General features: G+C 45.5%; 1 protein-coding gene across 2 annotated transcripts in view; it reads right to left on the bottom strand.

Moving 5' to 3' along the window:
• The window catches only part of LOC138163849 (1-aminocyclopropane-1-carboxylate synthase-like protein 1), a 108,736-nt gene that overhangs the window by 11,341 nt on the left and 76,249 nt on the right, over window positions 1-21,146 (bottom strand). The window contains exons 1-6 of one of the 2 annotated variants that reach the window (XM_069091459.1): window positions 12,413-14,099; window positions 6,762-7,339; window positions 6,134-6,193; window positions 4,875-4,945; window positions 3,405-3,474; window positions 2,191-2,257 (exon numbers count right to left, since the gene is read on the bottom strand). In XM_069091459.1, the coding sequence (XP_068947560.1) occupies window positions 2,191-2,257; window positions 3,405-3,474; window positions 4,875-4,945; window positions 6,134-6,193; window positions 6,762-7,339; window positions 12,413-13,115 (1,549 nt within the window). In that variant the 5' untranslated portion in view covers window positions 13,116-14,099. Of the gene's footprint in view, window positions 1-2,190; window positions 2,258-3,404; window positions 3,475-4,874; window positions 4,946-6,133; window positions 6,194-6,761; window positions 7,340-12,412; window positions 14,100-21,146 lie in introns of those variants that run through there. The other variant, XM_069091460.1, reaches the window with a different exon arrangement.

Here is a 21,146-nt window from a genome sequence, read left to right as displayed (position 1 = left end):
GTCATGTAACCTCTGTCTGCCTTAGTTTCTTCAACTTAAAACTGGGGTAATAATAATAAACCTACCTAATCAGGTTATTGTAAAGATTAAATAAGATAATATTTGTAAAAATGTTTACAATGTCTGGTACATAGTAGACACTGAATAAAATGCTTATTTCCTTCCTTCCATTAAGATCAGTCTAATATTTTAACTTAAGATATTTTCTGGATCTAGATTTTGCCATATAATGTGTTATCTATCCATCTTAGGCCTGATTCATTTGCACATTTGATAAACATGCTATGTATGCCTCTATCTGAGTCACTGATAAAAACGGGCACTGGGGTAGGCCTAGATCTTTGGGGCATTTCACTGGAGACCTCCTTTCAAGTTCATATAAATGGGTCCAGTCATTTTTACCAGTTCTAAATCTAACCATATCATGATCCGGGTCATGTTATACCATCTTGTCCACAAGCATAACATAAAAAGCTTTGCCAAATTCTTCATTAAAATCTAGCAAATTATATCCAGAACAGGAATTCTTGGTTTTTCCCTTGGGCAGTCTGCTGAAGCCTATGGACTCCTTGGAATCATATTTTTAAATACATAAATTATATAGGATTACAAAGCTAATATATATGTTGAAATGTAGTTAGCAAAATATTTCTAAAACAAGTTAATGAACCCCAAGTAAGAATTCCTGATTCTAGAGCATTTCCTCGCTTCTATCATAAATCCTAAGTTGGAGTGGTCATTTCCTCTCTAGGGTGCTATCATTTCTGTTTCAGCAATCAGTTTCTCATTGTTGAAAATCAGGCCCAGGGGAGAGTTTGCCCCGTTGTCATTAATGCAGTACTTTACATATTTTGAAAGGTGAAATGATCCCTAAGACCAGCCAAGAAAGTGTTATCAGATTGGCTTTGGACAGCAAGAGCTCCAGAAACTGTCCAGATAACTGAAGCCCCTCAGCACTACCATATCATATCTCTGTGATAGCCTTGTGATATATTTCCCAAACTCCTCTATTTCCTCTTTCCGTCTGGGTGGTCTGCAGTATACTCCAAGGGCAATATTGCTTCTGATCCTGCCTTGGTTGGTTTTCACCCACATGTTCTCTGCCATGCTTACATGCTCTGTCTCCTGGGTTTCTTGACCCTCATGAGCATATCTTCTTAATATACAATGCCACTCTCCCTATCACCCATCCTCTTCCTTTTAAATATAATTCCCAAGCGATATTTCTCCTCGTATTGTTTATGACCCAGTAATAAGGTATGAGAATAAAGTAATAGATCAGTGGGGCCCCATTAGCAAGGTCATAGATTTTATTGCTAGTTCCTTTCTTGGACTTTGTGCCTACACCTATTGTTCTTCTAACATGCCCACTCTTGGGCTTCTGGTCTGGTGGACATAAACAGAGGCACTTTCCACTCTTGCAGGCTGTAGGTTCTTCTAAAAATTTTCCTCATTCAGAGTTAACTCTAGACTTACTAACGTACCCTCACCTACCCACTACACCATTACTTTATATTCATATCTTATTACTGAACCATGAACAATATTTTCCAACTTGATCACCCACCTCATTTACCAGATTTGGTTCCAAATGGCTGTTGCTTCAAAAAATGTAATGCATTCTCAAAGGATGACAATAACAATTGCTGACATTATTACAGCCCTTCCAGGTTTACAGAGGGAATGCAAATATTATTTATTCCTATTTTTTTTCTTAAGCAATCGGGGTTAAATAATTTGCTCAAGGTTACACAGCCAGTTATTTCTGGGTGTGGTGCTAAGTATCTGAGCTCAGATTTGATCCCCAGGTCATCCTGACACTGGAGCCGGTGCTCTTACTCACTGAGCCACCTGGCCGCCCCTAAGCAATTGGGGTTAAGTAACTTGCTCAAGGTTACATGGCCAGGTGTTTCTGGGTGGGTGCTAAGTGTCTGAGCCTGGATTCGATCCCCAGGTCATCCCGACGCTGGAGCCGGTGCTCTTACTCGCTGTGCTACCTGGCCGCCCCTTATTCCTATTTTACAAATGAGGAAATTGTTTTAGAAAGGTGTAGTGTTTCTGAGAATTGCCCTACTAGCTAAATGTTAAATAGAAGATTCAAACCCAGGTTCTCTCATTCTAAATTCAAATATCACCTTACTGCACCATGATGCCTCTCAAACATGGATGGCTTGGATAGTGCCCACTTACCCCCGGAGTCACAAAGAACTGTGGCCAGTGCCGAGAAGACAGAGCTGCAGCCGTTGAACAGGATTACCTGAGGACAACACATTAGGTGAGAAGATATATCCAGCATTCACAAGACCAATAACCAACCATTTAAACTGAGCTAGCAGCCCTGTATACCCCTCCCAAAAGGGGAGATAGAAGAGGCCCTGGCCCTCATTTAACTATTGTGGAAGAAACAGAATTACAGCTCTCCTCTTACACTGCCCATGCTCACTTCTGAAAAGCCCAGATTTCCCTATCAACCTCAATTCACATCAAGGTTCCAACCCAGGCAACATGGCCCTATTCATGCTTGGCAACCCCAGGTAGTCCATAGATGGGTGGGAGAGCTCCTGGTAAGGGACAGTAAAGCAAAACAGAATTGTGGGGTATAAGATCAAATGTTTAGAGCTGGAAAGAACCTAGAGTTCATCTAATTGAACCCTCTCATTTTACAGATGAGGAATTGAAGCCTATTGAAACTAAGTGCTTTGACCAAAGTCACATTGAGAGTGGTTAGGACTAGGAAGAAGGCAAGACAAGCTTTCAGAGAGAAAAGCTCACAGACTCCCTACCTTGTGTCCTTGCTCTGAAATCTGCCCTCCACATCATCTCTATTAGACTGTCAGCTGCTTGAGGACAGGGACCATTCTTGCTTTTTTCTATGGATTCCTAGTACTTAGCACAGTGTCTGGTACATAGTAAGTACTTAAATGCTTAACGATTGACTGAATGGAAAAAGACAACTAACTTTTCTTTTTTTCTTTCTTCCTTCCATCCTTCTTTCCCTCTTTCCCTTCCTTCCTTTTCCTCTTTCTTCCTTCTCTTTCCCTCTTTCCTTCCTTTTGATGTTTCTTTCTCCCTTCCTTTTTTCTTTCTCTTTCTTCCCTTCTTTTTTGCTTTTCCTTTTTTTCTTTCTTTCTTCCTTCTTTTTCTTTCTCTCTTTCTTCTTCCTTTCTTTTGCTCTTTCTTTTTTCCTCCTTTTCTTCCTTCTTTCTGCTTTCTTTTTTCTTCCTTCCATCCTTTTTCTCTCTCTCCTTTTCTTCCTTTCTTTTGCTCTCTTTGTCTTTTTCCCTTCCTTCTTTTTCTTTCTCTTTCTCTCTCACTTTCTTCTTCCTTTCTTTCAATTGAGAAAAATACAAGCTCTTTATTCTGGGACCAGCAGGGGACCAGAGGGTATTGGGCTGGTGACTCACATTTTCTGGTTTTAGTGGAGTGGGAGCCTTGCAGTAGTAGGTCAGGAACCGGGCCATTTCTTCACGAAGACTGTAACAAAGACACACAGGTAGAGATACTGACCAAGGAACCCACAGCTTCTCCCAGGGCACATGGTTTCTTCCCCCAGTTCATTCTCACTCTGGATTGAACATAAGATCTTTTCCACACTACTGGGCACAGGCCAGAGCCAGAGGAATGTCTCAACTTTTGCTGGGAGGCTCCCAAACAAGGAGAGAAACAAGGAGTCCAATCACATGCCTTTAAGCTAGAATGGAATGACAAACTATCCCACTTTCACCTGGTCCCTAGGTTACCCATGGCCCTAGGAGGCCATGATGCATCTTTTAGAATCAGACTGTTTGAGATGGAAAGGACCACAGAGACACAGACATGGAATCACAGTGGCTCAGAATTGGAAAGGATCTCAGAAGGCACTGAGTCCTATCTATACATGGACAGGAATTCCCCCTTCAGCAATCAGTCATCCAGCCTCTCCCTGAAAACCTCTTGGAATGGGTAACCCACTACTTTCCATTTTAGGCCAGCTTTGCTCACAGACATGATAGGGCCAGCTAGGGCCATTGTTAAATTAGAGGTGTAAGCATTTACATCTCAGAAATGAACAATCACTACAAACTGGGGCTTGATTTATTGTTCTGTCAACTGTCTAGACTTAAGAAAGTGATAGAGAAAAATGCTAATGATATATATTAAATTGAAAAGGGTGTTCGTGTGCATAAGTTGTTTTCTTGGTGTTGTTATTATTTATCAGCACACTCCTGAGTCGACTTGGTCGACTTGTGTGTCCTATTGAAATGTGCTAGTTCTGGTCCCTAAGACCAAGAAAAGCAAGGCCAATCCTTCAAAATGAAATACTTCTTTTCTTTGATTAAAGGTGTTCAAATCCCCAGTTTTGAAGCTTGAGATCTTTTCTTATTTTTGGAGTTGTTTTTTTTTAACCTTGCCCGTGGTTTTATTAGTATAGGGAATACATAGTGAGGAAATCCTTCTACTAACTCAGACTCAAAACAGCTCTGTAACTTACTTCACTGGTAGGTTGCCCTAGGCATTAATAAGGTACTTGCCAGGGGCACACAATTAGTATGTTATGAGTAGGATTTGGTCCCAGATCTTCTCAATTCTCAGGCCAGCTCTTTATCTGCCCTACCATGGCTACCTGTCTAAATCTTCAAATTCTAAGGGAAATCCAACAAGTTTAAATGCCATCTCCATCTTGCTCCAACCTTCTCTCCTTATAGGTCTAGAGATGAGACGTGGCTTGCTTCAGTAGACACACTGGTGGGAAGGAGGAAGCCCAGAACTTGAACCCAGGTTTTCTTTTTTTTCCAAGTCACAGCTCAGTCCACTATATGTCACTCTTTCCCCCTTCCCTGGATCACCTTGGTCAGATTTTGAATGCTAGTAGGGCAGGATCCCAGGCTACTTACAACATATGGCCCCTCCAGTCTGGGTACTGCAGGAAGGAAGGATCAATGTGATGCATATCACTCTGATTCAGCTGTTGGAAAAAGGAAGACTGCCCTAAGGATGCCCTCCAGGACACAGTCCACCCAGGTGATGCACACAGGCATCATCTGCAGACACACGGGCCACACACACACAAACACACAGGCCATACACACACACACAACAAGGCTGATGTTATAAATGAATACCACCAGCATGTCTGTAGCCATCTGCCATGGTACCTGCTGGGGCATCGACCCCTTAATTCTCACTAAGAGAACAACTGCAGAATTGGCTGATGATATAGCCCAGACAGTTGACCTGGGAGGGTCTCACTTATTCTTACTTCCAGGGTATTACAAGCTCTGGTCCAAGCCAGCTCAAGATAATAGGGAGAAGCTCAAAGAGAGGTGTCAAGGACACAGCTGTCACTGACCTTGTAACCCGGCCATTACTACGCAGTGCTTTGGCATATCTCTGGACCTCCAGCAGCTTCTAGTATATCCTGCTTCACATGATTTTTTGAGGAACACCCACAACACAGAGTAACCCAAACACAGACGCATGGAGAAGGCTACCAAAGCAGCCAGACTCCCCAGAGTCATTATGCTCTGGGACAAAGCAGTTACACCTGGCTTTTCTGCACTCCCTTCTGTCAGTTCTAAAACACAGGGGCTGAGTTAGGAAAATGAGCTCTGGCTTTATCGGTCAGTCACAGGTGTTGTGGGTGCCGGGGCAGGGGGTAGCTTTTGGGGAGAAGCTGGCACTCACATAAGAGTCACTGTCAATAGCTTTGGCCGTCCAGCCCCACATACTTTTGCCCTGCCTTCCTTCTATTTGGGATGAAGGAGATGGTGTCCAGACCTGTGATTTCTTGGTGTAGGGAACTGCAGTTGGGGAAACTCCCTCTATCGCTGCAGATTATCAATTTTTCCACAACTTAAAGTCTTAGAGAGAGTGACCTTGGCATTGCAAGTTTAAGAGGCTTTCCCAGGAACCCAAAGTTAGCACATTTCCAAGGCAGGACTTGAACTCAAGTCCTCCTGACATTGAAGTTAGCTTTCTATCTTCTCTACATTACTGCTTTCCTTCTCGATCGCTTAGTGGTGATGGTCAAATGGCCTTCTGTCTCTAAGCTCTGCTAAGTAGAAGACTACCTTCTCTGCTTCAGTCTTCGGGTCCTTGGGGCCTCTGAAGCTGACCTGGACAAAAAGAAAAGGAGCCTCAAGGCAACACTTACCCGAGTGGACAACAGATCAAAGCACAGCTTGTTCTCACTGATCCCAAAGCTAATGATGCCCTAGAGAAGGGAAGGGGAAAAGGGGGTCAATGCTGGCTCTGAAGAGGAGAGTTAGTCCCCTGCTTTGTAGACAGGGGTGCCTGCTTTTGGACTGGGGTGAGGATGGGGAGCCTATAGCAGGAAAACGAAGTAATGCTCTCAAATAACAAGGCCAGGGCCAAAAACAAAGCCCGCAGGTCTCCCATGTGGTGGTTCGCGGCATCAGACGGTTCTATACTCAGAAAAAAGCAAGTTTTCCAGTCATGTTTCCAGACATTGGGCTGGAACATTCTGGGTCTCCACCCCACCAGCCTGGGAGCAGAGGTAAAAGGTTCCCCTGTCAGTGAAACAGGGAGTGTAACTGGGCTCACAGGATCTTAGCCGGAAAGCCCTGGGAAGGACCTCAAAGGCCACCTAGTCTAGCCCCTCATTTTACAGAGAAGGAAACTGAGACCCAGAACTAGGTTCAGTGATTTGCCCAGGAGAGTTAGCAATCCTCAGCGGCAGCATTTGAACTCAGGTTCCATGACTGGTCAGGAGATCCCTCCAACCCAACCTCACCCTCAGGCTCCCAGACAGCCATACTCACGCTCGGGTTTTTGTCTTCGTCGTATTTGTCTGCGAAGTAGGCTGCGCTGCCCTCCTCAGTGACCCCGCGTCTGAATTTGATGTCGTTGCCCCGGCTGGAGAGGAAGGCACTTGCCTGAAGGTGTTTGCTTCCAGCGTTACTCAGCCCGGAGAAGCCGTGGGAAGCCTGCTCCGGCCCCTGGGGCGTTCTGGCTCCCCAGCCGAAGCCCTGCCAGGGCACTGGGGCTGCCGGGCCAGGGGCCGGCCCACTGCCCTGCTTGAGAATGCCGAGCATCTGCGCAAAGACGCTGAACATTCGGAAGTCGTGCTCCCGCTCCAACTCCAGACGGCTCTGCTCCAGCTGCACCCGCCGCTCCTCCAGCTCCAGGTCCCGCTGGACCCGCAGCTCCTCCAGGCGCAGGAATCGCTCTTCCATGGCTTGTTGGGAGGTCAGCACCTTCAGCAGCAGCGCAGTCACGGGGTCTCTGGCCCTCAAGCCCTTCCACCTCCGCCTGAGCCGGTGCACGGTGGGAAAATCAGGCTGGGGTCCCTCACTTGGGAGCTGAGAGGATGACGAGGCTAGATTAGGCTCACTAAAACCTGCAAGGACGAGAGGGAGCCATTACTATGGCATCACGGTGGGAGGTCTCCCCTCACCTGGCACCCCAAGGCCATCGATCAATGGAGCATCCTTTGAGTCCCAAGGATAGGGTGCCTTGTCTCAGGAATGACTGGCTCCCTTTGGGCTGGGCAAATCTCAGAAAAGGCCATTCAGTACAGCAGTGAAAGCACAGGAGCTGGAATCAGGAGACCTGGGTTTGAATCTTAGCTTTGATACTTCCAGGATATGTGGCCTTGGGCAAATCACTTAACCTCCCTGTGCCTATAAAATCCAGGGTTGAACTAAATGGTATCTGAGGTTCCTTCCTATGCTTCCTTCCTATCCACAAGGCTAATTACTCACTTATGTCTCCGTTATGTCTCCGAGACTCAATTTCTAAATCTGTAAAATGGGAGTTAATAATTAAGAAAACCTGAATTCAAAACCAGCTTCAGACACTTAGTAGCTGTGTGACATTGGGCAAGTCACTTAACCCTGTTTGCCTCAGTTTCCTCATCTGTCAAATGAGCTGGACAAGGAAATAGCAACCACTCCAGTATCTGCCGAGAAAATCCCAATTGGGGTCATGAAGAGTCAGATAGGACTGAAAAAGAATTAAATAACATAAAATGGGGGTAACAATATCAATTACCTATTAGGGCTAATGTGAGGATGAAATGAAATAATATGTATGAAGCTGGTCTGGTTTGGGCTTCAGAAACATGGGTGAAGGGGCATTAGCTGTAGTTCATTTTGAAGGGAGGCAAGCAGGCTGGCTCCTCCTCCAATCTGCAATCATCCCTGCCCCACTCAAACTGTAACAATATAAAACAGTCAGGCGACTAGGAGGTGCAGTGAATAGAGCACCAGCCCTGGAGTCAGGAGGACCCGAGATCATATTCGGCCTCAGACACTTAACACTTACTAGCCGTGTGACCTTGGGCAAGTCACTTAACCCCAATTGCCCTCCAAAAAGCAAAACAAACAAACAAAAAACAATATAAAACAGTCCTTGTTCAAGGTAAAGCAAGTGAACAAGCCTGCCTCGTACATCCTTACTACCTTTCCAGGTTTACTTTCCATTCTGGTTTCGTCTTTTTTTTTTTTTTCAGTTGTGTCCGATTCTTCATGACCCCATTTGGGGTTTTCTTGGCAGAGATACTGGAGTGGTTTGCCATTTCCATCTCCAACTCATTTTGCAGATGAGGAAACAGGGTGAAGTGACTTGTCCAGGGTCATACAGCCAGTAAGTGTCTGAGGCCATATTTGAACTCAGGAAGATGAGTCTTCCTAGTGTCAGACCCAGTGCTCTGTGTATTATGGTGTCACCTAGGTGACCAATGACTTTCCATTTTTCTCCTGTTTTGGCAGCATCAGCTAACTTGCTGTCTCCTCCCCATCTCCACCAACACCTTTTCCCATCTCTAAGCCAGCCTGCATCCTTGGAAGCTTCCTCACTTTCATCATCAGGCTCTACAAGAAGTCTATGCTGCCTCTTCCCAGTTATTAGCTCCTCTTCCTCTCGAAACATTCCTTTGTGCATATTTGAATTTACTTCTCTGTGAATTGTATTTCATTTCAGCAGAGCATAAGCTTCTTGAGGGCAAGGACTGCTCTCTTTTGTCTTTATCACTTATTCCCTGTGCCTACTATGCAGCAGACATTGCAAAACCAATAAGCAAGCATTTATTATTAAATCATTTACTGTGTTAAACAATGGGTCAGAGGAACATATATTTAGAGCCAAAAGAGACCTTTGAGACCATTGGGTCCAACTCCCTCATCTTACAAATTGAAGAAGGTTACGTGACTTGACCCGGGTTTTATGGCTAGTATCTGGGTCAGGATTTAAGCTCAGCACTCCCTCCATTGTACTTCCTACCTGCTTGCAGGATTGAATTGGATGCTTTTTAAAGTTCAGCTTAAGGCCATTCCATCTTTTCTTCTCTTTTTTTAATGCTTTATTAACTTCTGATTTACATCATTCGTTTCCACCAGATTTTCAGTTACAAATTTTCTCCCTGTTTTTCCCCTACCCACCGCCCCAAAATAGTCCCACAGGATATCCCCTCCTCCAATCTGCTCTCTCCCATATTTTCTCCCACACCCCTTTCAACTTTTCCAGTGGATCTCTATGCCTCAGTGCCTGTATATCTTATTTCCCAATTACATGTAAGATGGTATTAATAATAGTATATATATATATATATATATATTTGAATATTTGATTTTAAAAATTTCAATTCCAGATTCATTCCCTTCCTTCCTTGTCACCCACCCTTACTGGGAAGATAAGCAATTCAGTATAGGTTGTACATGTGTAGCTAATGCAAAACAATAACATAGTAGATATATTGTAAAAGACTGACTATATTTCCCTCCCTCCTATCCCACCTCCCACTTGTTCTATTCTCTACTTTGATCCCATCCCTTTTCAAAAGTGGGTGCTTCCAACTTCCCTTCCCCCCAGCCTGCCCTCCCTTCCATCTCTCTCTTCCCCTTCCCTCCCTACTCTTCTAGAGGATGAGATCCCCTATTTAGTGTGTATGTCATTCCCTCCCTGAGCCAAATTCAATGGGAATAAGGTTGACCCATTCCCTTTTGCCTTTCTATTCTTCCCCTCCATTGTAACCATTTTCCCTTGCCTCTTCTGTATGAGATAGTTTACCCCAATCTGTGTCTCCCCATCTCCTCTCATTATATTCCTCTCACCTCTTAATTTCACCTTTTAAGTATCATCCCTTCCAGTTAAATTGGTTCTGTGCCCTCTATCTATGTATACCTGTAAACATATATACACGCATTCACATATGTATTCATATGCCCATATACCCTCCTATAAAGACATATATATATATTTCTAATCCCTTCAACTACTGAGAAAAGTTTCATCAGTTACAATTATTGTTTTTCCATGTAGGAATGTTAATAGTTCAACTTTGATAAGTTCCTTATGATTTCTTTTCCCTGTTTACCTTCTCATGCTTCTCTTGCTTCTTGTATCTGAATGTCAAATTTTCTATTCAACTCTGTTTTTTTCAGCAAGAATGCTTGAAAGTCCTCTATTCCACCGAATAACCACCTTTTCCCCTGAAACATGATACTCAGTTTTGCTGGGTAGGTGACTCTTGGTTTTAATCCCAGCTCCTTTGACCTCCAGAATATCATATCATCTTTTCTTCTCTTTACCCATTATGACTTTAGACAAATCATATCACTTTTCTGGCCTCATTTTCCCCATTTGTAAAATGAGAGGGTTGGTCTACATGACCTCCAAGGTTCTTTCCAGCTCTATAACTAGGATCCTAGCCAGGTTCTGTCTCTTGCCCATAAGGAACCTAATTACCAAGTGGAGATACAGATGGATGTGTATGAAGTTGGCCTTGCAGAGAGCCAATCATATTCTTCACCTCCATGGCTGACCCCAAAAGGATCCCAGCGTCCTCATCTCCAAACCCTCTCACCTTTGGTGGTGAGATCAGGATGGGAGCATAGCAGCAACCACACAGCATCCCCAGGATGGCTGCTAGCACAGGTTCTTAGATCTGCTTTACTAGGAAAGATAACTGTTTAAGGGGTCAACAACCTTTTTAATTACATTCACTAGTTCAGGGGAAAAGTCAGCACCCTGAACTTCAGAGAAAATAAAGAACAACAGACAAGGCTCTCATTGCTTGAATCAATTGTACACTTTACATACATCCCTGGATGGAGAGAGCCTTTACATCTGAGCAGTCGGGGAGCTCTGAGCATGTGGCCATCAGAATCTCCACCAGTGAGTCACAAGTTCCTTCTCATAAGCGGGTCCCCAAAGCAAAATGCCAACTCGGATTATATACACACTTCTCAGAGACAGAAGGCATCACAACCCTCATGACTCAGTGCCTAATTAGAAATTAGCAAAAGATATGAAAGCCTTCCTACAAACAAGCCTCCCCTAAGCAAGCTTCCCTCAATGGGCTCCCCATGAGGCCTGTTAATGGGCAGAGAAGATCTTTTATCCCATTAACATTATAGGGAGGCAGTTGGGTCTAAGGAAGAAAAAAACCAAAGATGTGGACAGGAGGCAAGAGAGCCCAGAGAAAGCATGACCTAGAACCCAGTCCCAGCTCTGCCAATGGGCTCACTGTGTGTGCTGGTTGCACAAATCACTTAACCTTTCATTTGCCTCCATTTCCTCATCTGTTACATGCAGGTCACCATCTCTGCCTCACAGGGTCATTGTGAACATCAGCAGGGATGCCAAACACGCATTCACATCCTAAGCATGGTACACTCTCTAGACACAAGGTGGTGACGAGATAACATCTGGGAGAATGATGGGCAGTGGGGAAGCAGCAGGGGCCAGGAAGGAAGGCAATGACAGAGAAGGAAAACGGGCCATGGGGGACAGCATGCTTGGGGGCAGGGGGGAAGGGCGAACGAACAAGAACACAGTTTTGGGGGGCTCGTTGAGTCATTCTTGTCATCAGGCATCCCATTTGCAACAATGAATTCAGGCCTCCTCAATTACAAAATTGTATTGGGGGCAGTTTAGACCACTGGACTTGGAGTCACAAGGCCTAGATTTAATCAGTAAATAAGCATTTATTAAATGCCTACTAGATGCTATGGATACAAAGATTTTTTTTTTTATCCATGCTATGGATACAAAGAAATGAAGCCATGCCTGCCCTCAAGGAGTTTACATTCTATTATTCACCACTCACTAGGTGAATGACCTAGAGCAGGTCACACCCTTTATTCAGTCTCAGTTTCTCCATCTGTAAAATGATGAAGGGGCCCTAGATGGTCTCTATCGGCCTTCCAGCTCTAGAACCTACCATGCTATGATCTGCACTCAAAGGACATCCTTCCCTCTCCCCCTTCTGTCAGTCTACAAAAAACCCAGGCAGGATGGACATATGGGACAATCTCCTAGAGGGTGACCCTTTCCATGTCTAACATTACAGGAGTCTGGTAAAGCCTTGGTTCAGAATAAGAAGCAGGGACTTTGCCTGCCTCTTTCCTCCACCAGCAGAGAATTCCTTGCGGTACCCCCCCCCACTCCCTGCCAACCCCCAACCCCCTACCTGAAGGTGAGACACTGGTTTCGATGGGAACCTCTACCCTGGAGAGGGGGGATTCATTCCGTCCTCTCTCCAGGAAGCTGTGTTCTGTTTGCTGGTCCTTGGGGGAGGCTGGCTGGTAGGTCATGGGGGGAGGAGGCTCAGGGGTCTCCTCCTGTCCATCAGAGTGCACCTGCTCACATTTGATCTCCATCAGCTCTGGTGGGTGCTGGGAATGAGCAATGGGGAGGCTGGGAGGGGTGACATGAGGACGGTAACTTTCCACCAAGTCTCGGGGCAGCCCGGGCTGAGTGACCACATTCTCCATCATGGGGTTGTAGCTGATAGAAGGCCTGCTGGTAAGGACCCTGTCCATCACCTCATAGAACTTCCAGGTGCGGCCTCCCCGAGCGCCTTTGGGGCTCTCCTTGATCTTCCGATATTCCAGCTTCATCTTCTTGATCTTCTCCCGGCACTGGTCTCCCGTGCGGAGGATCCCCTTGTCCCGGAGCACTTCGGCTATTCGGTTAAAGACATGCTGGTTCCGAAGACAGCTCTCCAGCTCCAGCTGGACCGACCTGTCAGCCCACAGCTGGAGCAGCTCCAGCACCTCTGGGTCTGACCAGTTGCTTCCCCGCTCATACTTCCGGCCCCGGAAATCCATGCGCCCACCCCGGGCTACGGCAGGTCTCTTGCCCTCCCCCGCCACAGGAGCCGTGAGGGGCATGGAAAAAGCGGTCTGAGGTTGGGAAAAGGAAAGTGGAGGGAGATGGACTGAAAGGGGCGTTGGAAGGGAGGAGATGAAGATAGGGCAACTTCCTTAAAGGCTGAGACGGTGCCCCGGGAGGAAAATGTGTGAAACTGGGCTGCAAAAGGAAAGGGTCAGAAGTTTGTAGATCTCTTATGGGACTCTGGGAAAAGGGGAAAGAAAGAAGGTTGGAGTTGGGCTAAAGAAGAAAAAGTCAGAGTAGCAACCCTGACACCCTGGGAAAAGACGAATCAGGGGCCCTCCTTTCAAATCCCTGTTCTGCCACTGTTACCTGTACAGTCTGGACCAATCTCTATGTCCATCTGTCCTCCTTTGAGAACAGAACCAGATGACTTCTAGCTCTAAAACATGATTTTCAGTTCCATTTAGGCAACCTTTCTGGGTCTCAGTTTCCCCATCTCCAAAAGGAGACCTGGCTAGATAACCCCTCTAAAGTTAAAGTCTTTTGATCCCCTTACAATCCAGGGTGACCACTAAGACTAATTGTCTAGGCAATGACCCTGAATTTCAGGGTTTCGGCTTCCGGGCCTCAGTTTTCTCAAACGAATAAGAAGGCTCTGGAACTAAGGTACTTTGTCATTCTAATGCACAAGAAGTCCATAACAAAAAGTTGATTTGTAACACAGTGAGTAAAGGCCTGGGGTTTGGTCCTTTCCAGACTCGGTGCAGACCCTAGGAAAAGGTTGGCGGAAAGGGGAGTCCTCTGGCCCCTAAGCCTCCCTTGTCTCCCTGCTCTCTCTCCCTTGGCTCCCAGGGTCCCCTAGAAGCAGGAGTCCGCAGCTTGGCTCGGATCGGATCGGCACGGCTTGGGGCTTGGTCTGGCTGCTTCCTCAGTGGTCCAGGACAGCACGCCAAGAACCAGCCTCGGAGGAAAGGTGGTGGTGGGTGCGTGGGTGGGAGTGGGGGCTGGAAGAGGGGGCTGGGGAGCAAGGCTGGCCGCCAGTTCACATCCGGGTTGACGGCACATGCGTGCAGCCTTTATTCCGGGATAACTTTGACCCGTGTCAGTCAAATGCTTCTCCGCAAGCGGCTGCAGCTGGGCTAAACCGGGACAAGAGGCTGCGCACGTTCCCCGCCCCCGCTTCGCCCTCCGCAGTCCCCTCTGTCTAGCCCCCTCCCCACCACAGCCCACACACACTAAACTGGCTCTCAGACCTGGTCCCAAGGCCTCCTTCCCCCTCCATCCTGTATCCCATCTCCATCCTGCCCCCGAAGCTCCCTGTGCGCCCTGGGGCGAAGCTCCATCTCCTGGACCAGGCAGCCTCAGCTTCAACCCCAAACATTCCAGGAGAGAGCACGCCCGCCCGCCAGCCCCAGCAGAGCCTAGCTCGGACCGCTCCCTGACAGCATCCCTCACCCCCACCCCTACATTCCCTCTCTTGCCCCGCCTCCAAGGAAAGGAAAATGCTGAGGACTCCTCCAACCTAAGTTCGAATCCCTACTCTCAGACAAAGTAACCAGACCGTTGAGAGTGAACGAGAATAAAGTGGAAAGGACCTTACTCATTCAAATCTCCTCCCAGGTCAGCCCCTTGTTTTACAGTTGAGGAAACTGAGGCCCAGACAGGGGAAAAGCAGGGGTGCAAATCAAATCCTCCCATGCCAGATTGGCTTTGCTTTCACTGCACCTCGCTGCTCTTCATTCAGCTCTCTGAGCCCCAGATTTCCAAAGAGAACACTCTGTCAACCTTAAAGGACATTGTGTATGCATTATGGCTCCCCCTGGCAGAGCGGTCAGCTCTGTCAAACAGCATTACAGCCAGATGTCCAAGTGGAATATGGATAATAAAAACAGTAATAATAGTGAGGAGGAAGAGGAGGAGGAGGAGGAGGAGATTGTTATCAATGTAAGGAGATCCCAGTGAGAATACTGCCAATACAGATCGCCAGAGGCTGGGAGGGTTGTTGGGGCTGAGAGGTTATCAGTGATTTGCCCAGTACCTGACTACACAGTCAGTAAGGAGTGTTAGAATTGAGACTTGAACCTGGCTTTTCCTACTCTAAGAACAGTATCCACTAGGCTGCACTGTATCTCCAGGAGAGAGTAAAAGACTAAATGTTGAGTGATATATGTGTCAGACCACCTGTGTGTGTGTAGATACCTGTGTGTATATGTAATACACACATATATCAGTGCATAAATACTGTACATAAATATATGTAATATACACACATATCTGTACATAAATACTCAGATCATGGATTCACAACTAGGAGGAAGCTTAGAGATTATCTAGTCCAATGCGCTTATTTTGAAGATAAGGAAATATATCCAAAGAGTTCAAGAGACTTGCTCACACAGACAGTCATAATACTAATAGCGACATACTTGCTAAAAGAATTGGCTCATTTAGGCCTAAGGTCTGTGTGGTCCCCTTGTTATTAGCTTTAGGGAATTGGAGGAAAAGTTATGAGTTCAATTGCTTTGAGCCCCCACTTAGGAAAATTCTTAATGCTCAGGCAGATGTTAAGTTCTCTGCTTAAATTTTTTTTATCTCTAGTGAGAACCTCTTTGAACTTGAGGCAAATTTCACTTTACTAGAAATGTTTGGGTAATGAAACAGTGATTATTATAGATGGTACACATAAATAAACAGGAACCTGCAAGGGGAGTAAGAGGAAAAGCCATTTTTTTCTTAGGACTTCCCTTAGCCTTGGATGCCTTTAGAGGTGATGGCCTTTCTTGATAACTGCCTTCTGTGCTGTAGCTCAGGCTGATCTTCATTTGAGGTCTCTCTCTCCTGCCTAATTCAGCACTTAATGATATGAGCTATCTTGATGCTTTTATACAGGACTGAGAGGTCTGTCAATCAATTCCACCTTTACATTCTGTATTCCCCCTCCCCAGTTTTGATATGTGCTGCCCCCTTGAAATCTCAGAGAGTGTATAATCAATAATCCTAAACCATAGATAGTTCTGAATGGTACCATTCATAATCAAATCTGGCTATTAAAATTCTTCCCTCTCTATAAGATTTAAATTCCCTTTGTAAGGTGGACAAACTCTGTCTTCAAGTTCTTATCCCAAGAGAGCCTCCTCCCTTCCCAGTGTGGGAAGAAATACATCTCTCAAGGTCTCTACTGACTTGGTACTCCTCCCTCCACATGGCAGAGTCCAAACCTTGCTGAAAAAACGGATACATATATGTGATAATGACAATGGGTAGACTCTGCAAAATAGCGAATTTCTATACCCATAGAAAACAACAAATTAAACATAATTAACCAACTATATATATATAATACATGCCTGATGCGAATACAAAAATAAATGTATCAAAGAGAAAAATAATAAAACCGGAACACTCAGCAATTAATATGTGCAGCAATGAACAAATATAATTACGTGCAAGGTGCATTGCATCAGTAAGAATTGACATTACTGTTTAATATGTAACTGTTACCCCAGGGATATCGTAAGTTAGTTTGGTCACTGCTCTTCTGTGACCTGCTGAGTTATCTACTCCTGTATCACTGTTGGTTGATGGTATCGGCTGACCAGAATCCTAATCAGAACCACAGTCCTAGCTTCCTAAATCTTAGTTTATAGACCACCTACCAGTGGTATTCATTCTTGAGGAACGGTATGCAAAGTCTTTGTCAATTAAAGACTCTATTTCCGAGTCACTCTCTGGGTAAATAAATCTGTCTGAAACTGGGGAATTCCAGAAATTGACAAGTGTGACTTTCCAGTAAAACTCCTAAAGAGGAACTGTCCAAGTGCGGGTCAAGGGATGCCTCAGTTTTGACCTTGACCAGGTTTCCTTCTTTTTCCCATTTCCCGACCCCTCCTAACTTTGGCCAGAAAAAGACCTTGCAGATTTTCAAAGGGTCCAGAGAATTTAGACTTCTCTTCCCACTGGTGCCCAGCTGATGGCAGTGTTTGTATTGGGAGCCAAGTACAGACTGAATACAGATTCGAAGCTCAATGAGGATCCCAGGAAAGAAGGTTCACAATAGCAAAGGTAGCTTCTTAACCCCCCCCTTCCCTCCCCCACCCTCATTCCCTCCCCCTCCACCCTGTACAAGATCTACCAGATGTGGAAAGGCTTCTGGGAATTTCCCCCAGGAAGGACTAGTTGCAAATTGGCCTAGCTAAGAGTAGAGCAGTTCATTATCAGAAGAGAGAGCTAGATACCATAGTGGATTTTCTTTGTTTACTCTATTCTCCCACTTCAAAGTCTTCATTCAGTCAATTTCCCCTCCTACTAGGAATGGCTGCTCTCCTTTTCTCTCTCTTCACATGTGGGATTTCTCCCCATCTTTTAAAACTCAAATCAAAGGAAGGAAGGAAACAAACTTTCTAAAAGAACCTACTATGTGCCAGACACTGTGCTAAGTGCTTTATTTATATTATCTCATTTGATAAAGACAACCACATCCTGGGTAATGATCATCTCTACTCAGGACCTCAGATAGCACTCTTGGGACATCCCTTTAGTGCCCTCATCTCCTTTGATGTTGTACGTGGTGGGATCATGCCAATAGCAGACTGTTAGTTTCATGAGGCCAGGGGCCTGGCCTAATGATAGAGACTAGAACAGGGGCTGGACCTGTGATTTCATTAGTATAGGGAACTCCCAGATGAGGAAACTCAATCTACCATATCTGGTTAGCACCTCCTCTGTAACTTAGTCTTAGTGAGTTTCCTCTTGCACTGAAGGTTAAGTTACTTGCCCAGGGTCATTAAGACTCGGTGTCTTCCTGGCTTTGAGGTACTTTATATACATGATTTCATTTTATTCTGAATCCCTGGTTTGCCACTTGTTACCTATATGTCTTTGGGTAAATTACTTGATTTCCCTGCACCTCTGAACAATGAAGCCCTTAGGTGGAACTGTTCTCTGCAACAAGGCTGACACCCTATTCTGACTATTCTCTGCCGCTCTCCTCCACTCCCACAACAGGTTTTGTCCAGGTGAAAAAATTCCTAATTCTAGTCCATTTGGAGCCATCTATCTCCCCCAGGTTGAGTCACCTTAACTTAACAGACATTTATTAAGCACTGACGAAATGGGGACTGTCTAGCAGGATCTCATCTAGAGATGAGAAGCTCAGAATTGTCACTAGAGGGAATGCTGGTCCAGCTATCAGAGAGGGGGTAGAGGTCAGGATCAGGGCTCTGCCCAGGGACCAGCGCTGGGGATCTAAAGCATCTGTAGCTGAGGGGAATTGTTCTCTTCCTCAGTACAGGGCAACATATGCACTAAGCCATTGGAATAACCTTCCTGTGCTTTTCACCTTTCTCCTCTGGCATTTAAAGCCCTTTACAACCCAGCCCCAATCCCTGTTTCCAGACTTATTCCTATGACTTTCACACACTCTATAATCCAGTCAAACTGGCCTTTTTACTGTTCCTCATGAACAGCACTCCATTTACCGTCACTATGCCTTTGACCTGGATGTGCCCCATGTCTGTCTCTCCACTGAATTCCATCCAACAACTCCCTCCCTGAAAGCCAAAGCTTCCAAAGGAAATCTTTGCTGGGTCAATGCAGTAGCAGTACTCTTCCTTGCTACTTCCTCCCTGTATGACCTTGGACAAGTCATTTACCTTTTTCTGGACTCCAATTTCCTTGTCTGAATTAAAATGAGAGGAGGAGAGGATAGACTTCACAGGATCATATATTTAGAGCTGGCATAGAATCCTTCCTTTTACAGGTGAGGAAACTTTAGCCCCCAGAGGTCAAGTGACTGCCCAGGTGATTTTCCTAAAGCACCCGTCTAGCCATGGCACTCCCTTGCACTAAAAGCTCCAATAGCTCACTATTAATCCCAAGATCGGATATAAAATCCTCTGGTGATAAAAGCGCTTCAGAATGTGACTCTTCCTACCTTTTGTGGCTTTTTACATTTAATCCCCTCTAAGCATTCTATGATCCAGCTACATGGACATGTTCCTCGAACATGACACACCATCCCCCACCATTGTGCCACCACTCCTAGAAAGTTCTCTCTCTGCACACATGCCTCTTAATGCCCCTGGTTTCCTTCAACAATGAGCTCCAATCCCACCTTCTTCAGGAGGCAGCCTCCTGATCCCACTTTCCCTCCTCAGCTGCTAACACCTTCCTCTCTGAGGCTTTTTGTTCAGCTGTTTCAGTCATAGCCGACTCTTGGAGACCCCTTTGGGGATTTTCTTGGCAAAGCCACAGAAGTGGTTTGCCATTTCCTTCTGCAACTGATTTTACTGAAACTGAGGGAAACAGATTAAGGGACTTGCCCAGGGTCACACAGCTATTAGTGTCTGAGACAGTATTTGAACTCAGGTCCTTCTGACTTCAGGCCCAGTACTGCATCTGCTTTGTCACCAAGTGGCCAACAACAACATAGTTATTTACAGGTTGTCTCCGTCATTAGAATGTGAAGGGTTGTTCTTTTGGTTTGGTTTGGTTTGGCTCTCCCCCTCCCTCCACTTAGTACAGCTACATAGGAAACACTTAATACATACATGTTGACCCACTGACTGTGGTTCCCCCTTTCCCCCCCTCACTTCCTTCTTTGGATGGTGCATTGGGTCTGAGTTTCCTCATCTACAAAATAGGAAAGAGGAAAATATTGGACTAGATGACGTCCATGGTGCCTTCTAGCTTTGATATTCTGTGGTTCCCCGTGTAATCCTATTAAAAGACATCGTGGAAATCAGTAACTACCAAATTAACATGCTAAATGTGTTTTCTTTCTGAAAGCAGAGTTCAGTGAAATAGTTTTTAAAAGCTTTTATTTCAGAAATTTTATAGAACATGGGCCCTAAGAGACTTGCCTTTAAAAGCCCCCAAATCTTCATGATATGTCATTTCTCAGCTTCCCTGTTTCATTCCTACCTTCTCTTTCTTGACTGACATCTCATATTATAGTGCAGACTGCTGGGGCTCAAAGAGCCTTGGAACCTGTAATGCAGAGCACGTGGCCAGTGCTGCTGGGACCTGACTCAGCCCATAGGACCATAGACTTAGAGCTGGAAGTAAATTAGAGTCACCAAGCCCAACCTCCTCAACTTTACAGAGAAGGAAACTGAGGCTTTTTAGAAAGCTCATGGTGATTCAGCTAGCATGTATCAGATGAGAGACTTGAACCCAGGACTTTCTAACTCTAAGTCAGAGCATGATGTACACTATATGATGCGGGGAGAGCTTCATTCCCTATCATCTTGAGAGCTGACCAAGAAGACTGGCATCTTCCAATGCTTCCTGGGTGACCCTGGACAAGTCACTTAACCTCTCTGGGAATGGGTTTCCTCAATTAAAAAAATAAAGAGTTCTATTCCAGCTCCACATCTATGCTCTTGTGCCCTCTTCTTTTTGTCTTCCCTTCTCTCTCTCTCTGTCTCTGTTTCTCTGTGAGTCTATGTGTCTGTCTCTCTCCTCCCCACCCCCATTTTAATGTAAGCTCTGTCCAGAGCTGAGAGACTTTTACCCAGATGCCTAGCCTAATACCTACAAGACCCCCCCCATGCCTAGCTCCTAAGTATGTGGAGAGCAAACCCACCAGAGAAGTTAAAATCGTTGCTTCATCAAAAGCCCTCAGGAGCCCTAATGATTGGTTCTCCACCAAGTCTATGGGCTAGCAAATTCCTACCATCTGCTCTCTGAATCCTTGTGAGTCACTTGCCATTTGCTGAGATTTTAAAAGCACAACAATAGACATTTCCTTTGACATCTCTCTCTCTGCACCCCCACTCCTCTCCAACCCAGTTCAATCCTACCTTCCCCAGTCCTTATCCTTCTCAACTCGAAGGCTTCATCTGCTACTAAACAGTCCTTTATCCTGGATCTCCTTGTCTTGCCTTCTTTTGGTCACTCAAGAACCACTCTGGGTCTGTCTCTCTGTCTCTGTCTCTTTCTCTCTCTGTCTCTCTCTCTCTGACTCTCTCTGTCTGTCTCTCTCTGTCTGTCTCTGTCTGTCTGTCTGTCTTTGTCTCTCTCTGTCTCTCTGTCTCTGTCTCTGTCTCTCTCTCTGTCTCTCTCTCTGTCTCTCTCTCTCTCTCTCT

The sequence above is a fragment of the Petaurus breviceps genome, unplaced genomic scaffold (assembly GCF_028583685.1).
Source record: "Petaurus breviceps papuanus isolate PSGF00001 unplaced genomic scaffold, PetGlider_PUasm1.0 188, whole genome shotgun sequence".
NCBI classification, from domain to species: Eukaryota; Metazoa; Chordata; class Mammalia; order Diprotodontia; family Petauridae; genus Petaurus; species Petaurus breviceps.
This window is presented reverse-complemented; position numbering and strand designations above follow the sequence as displayed.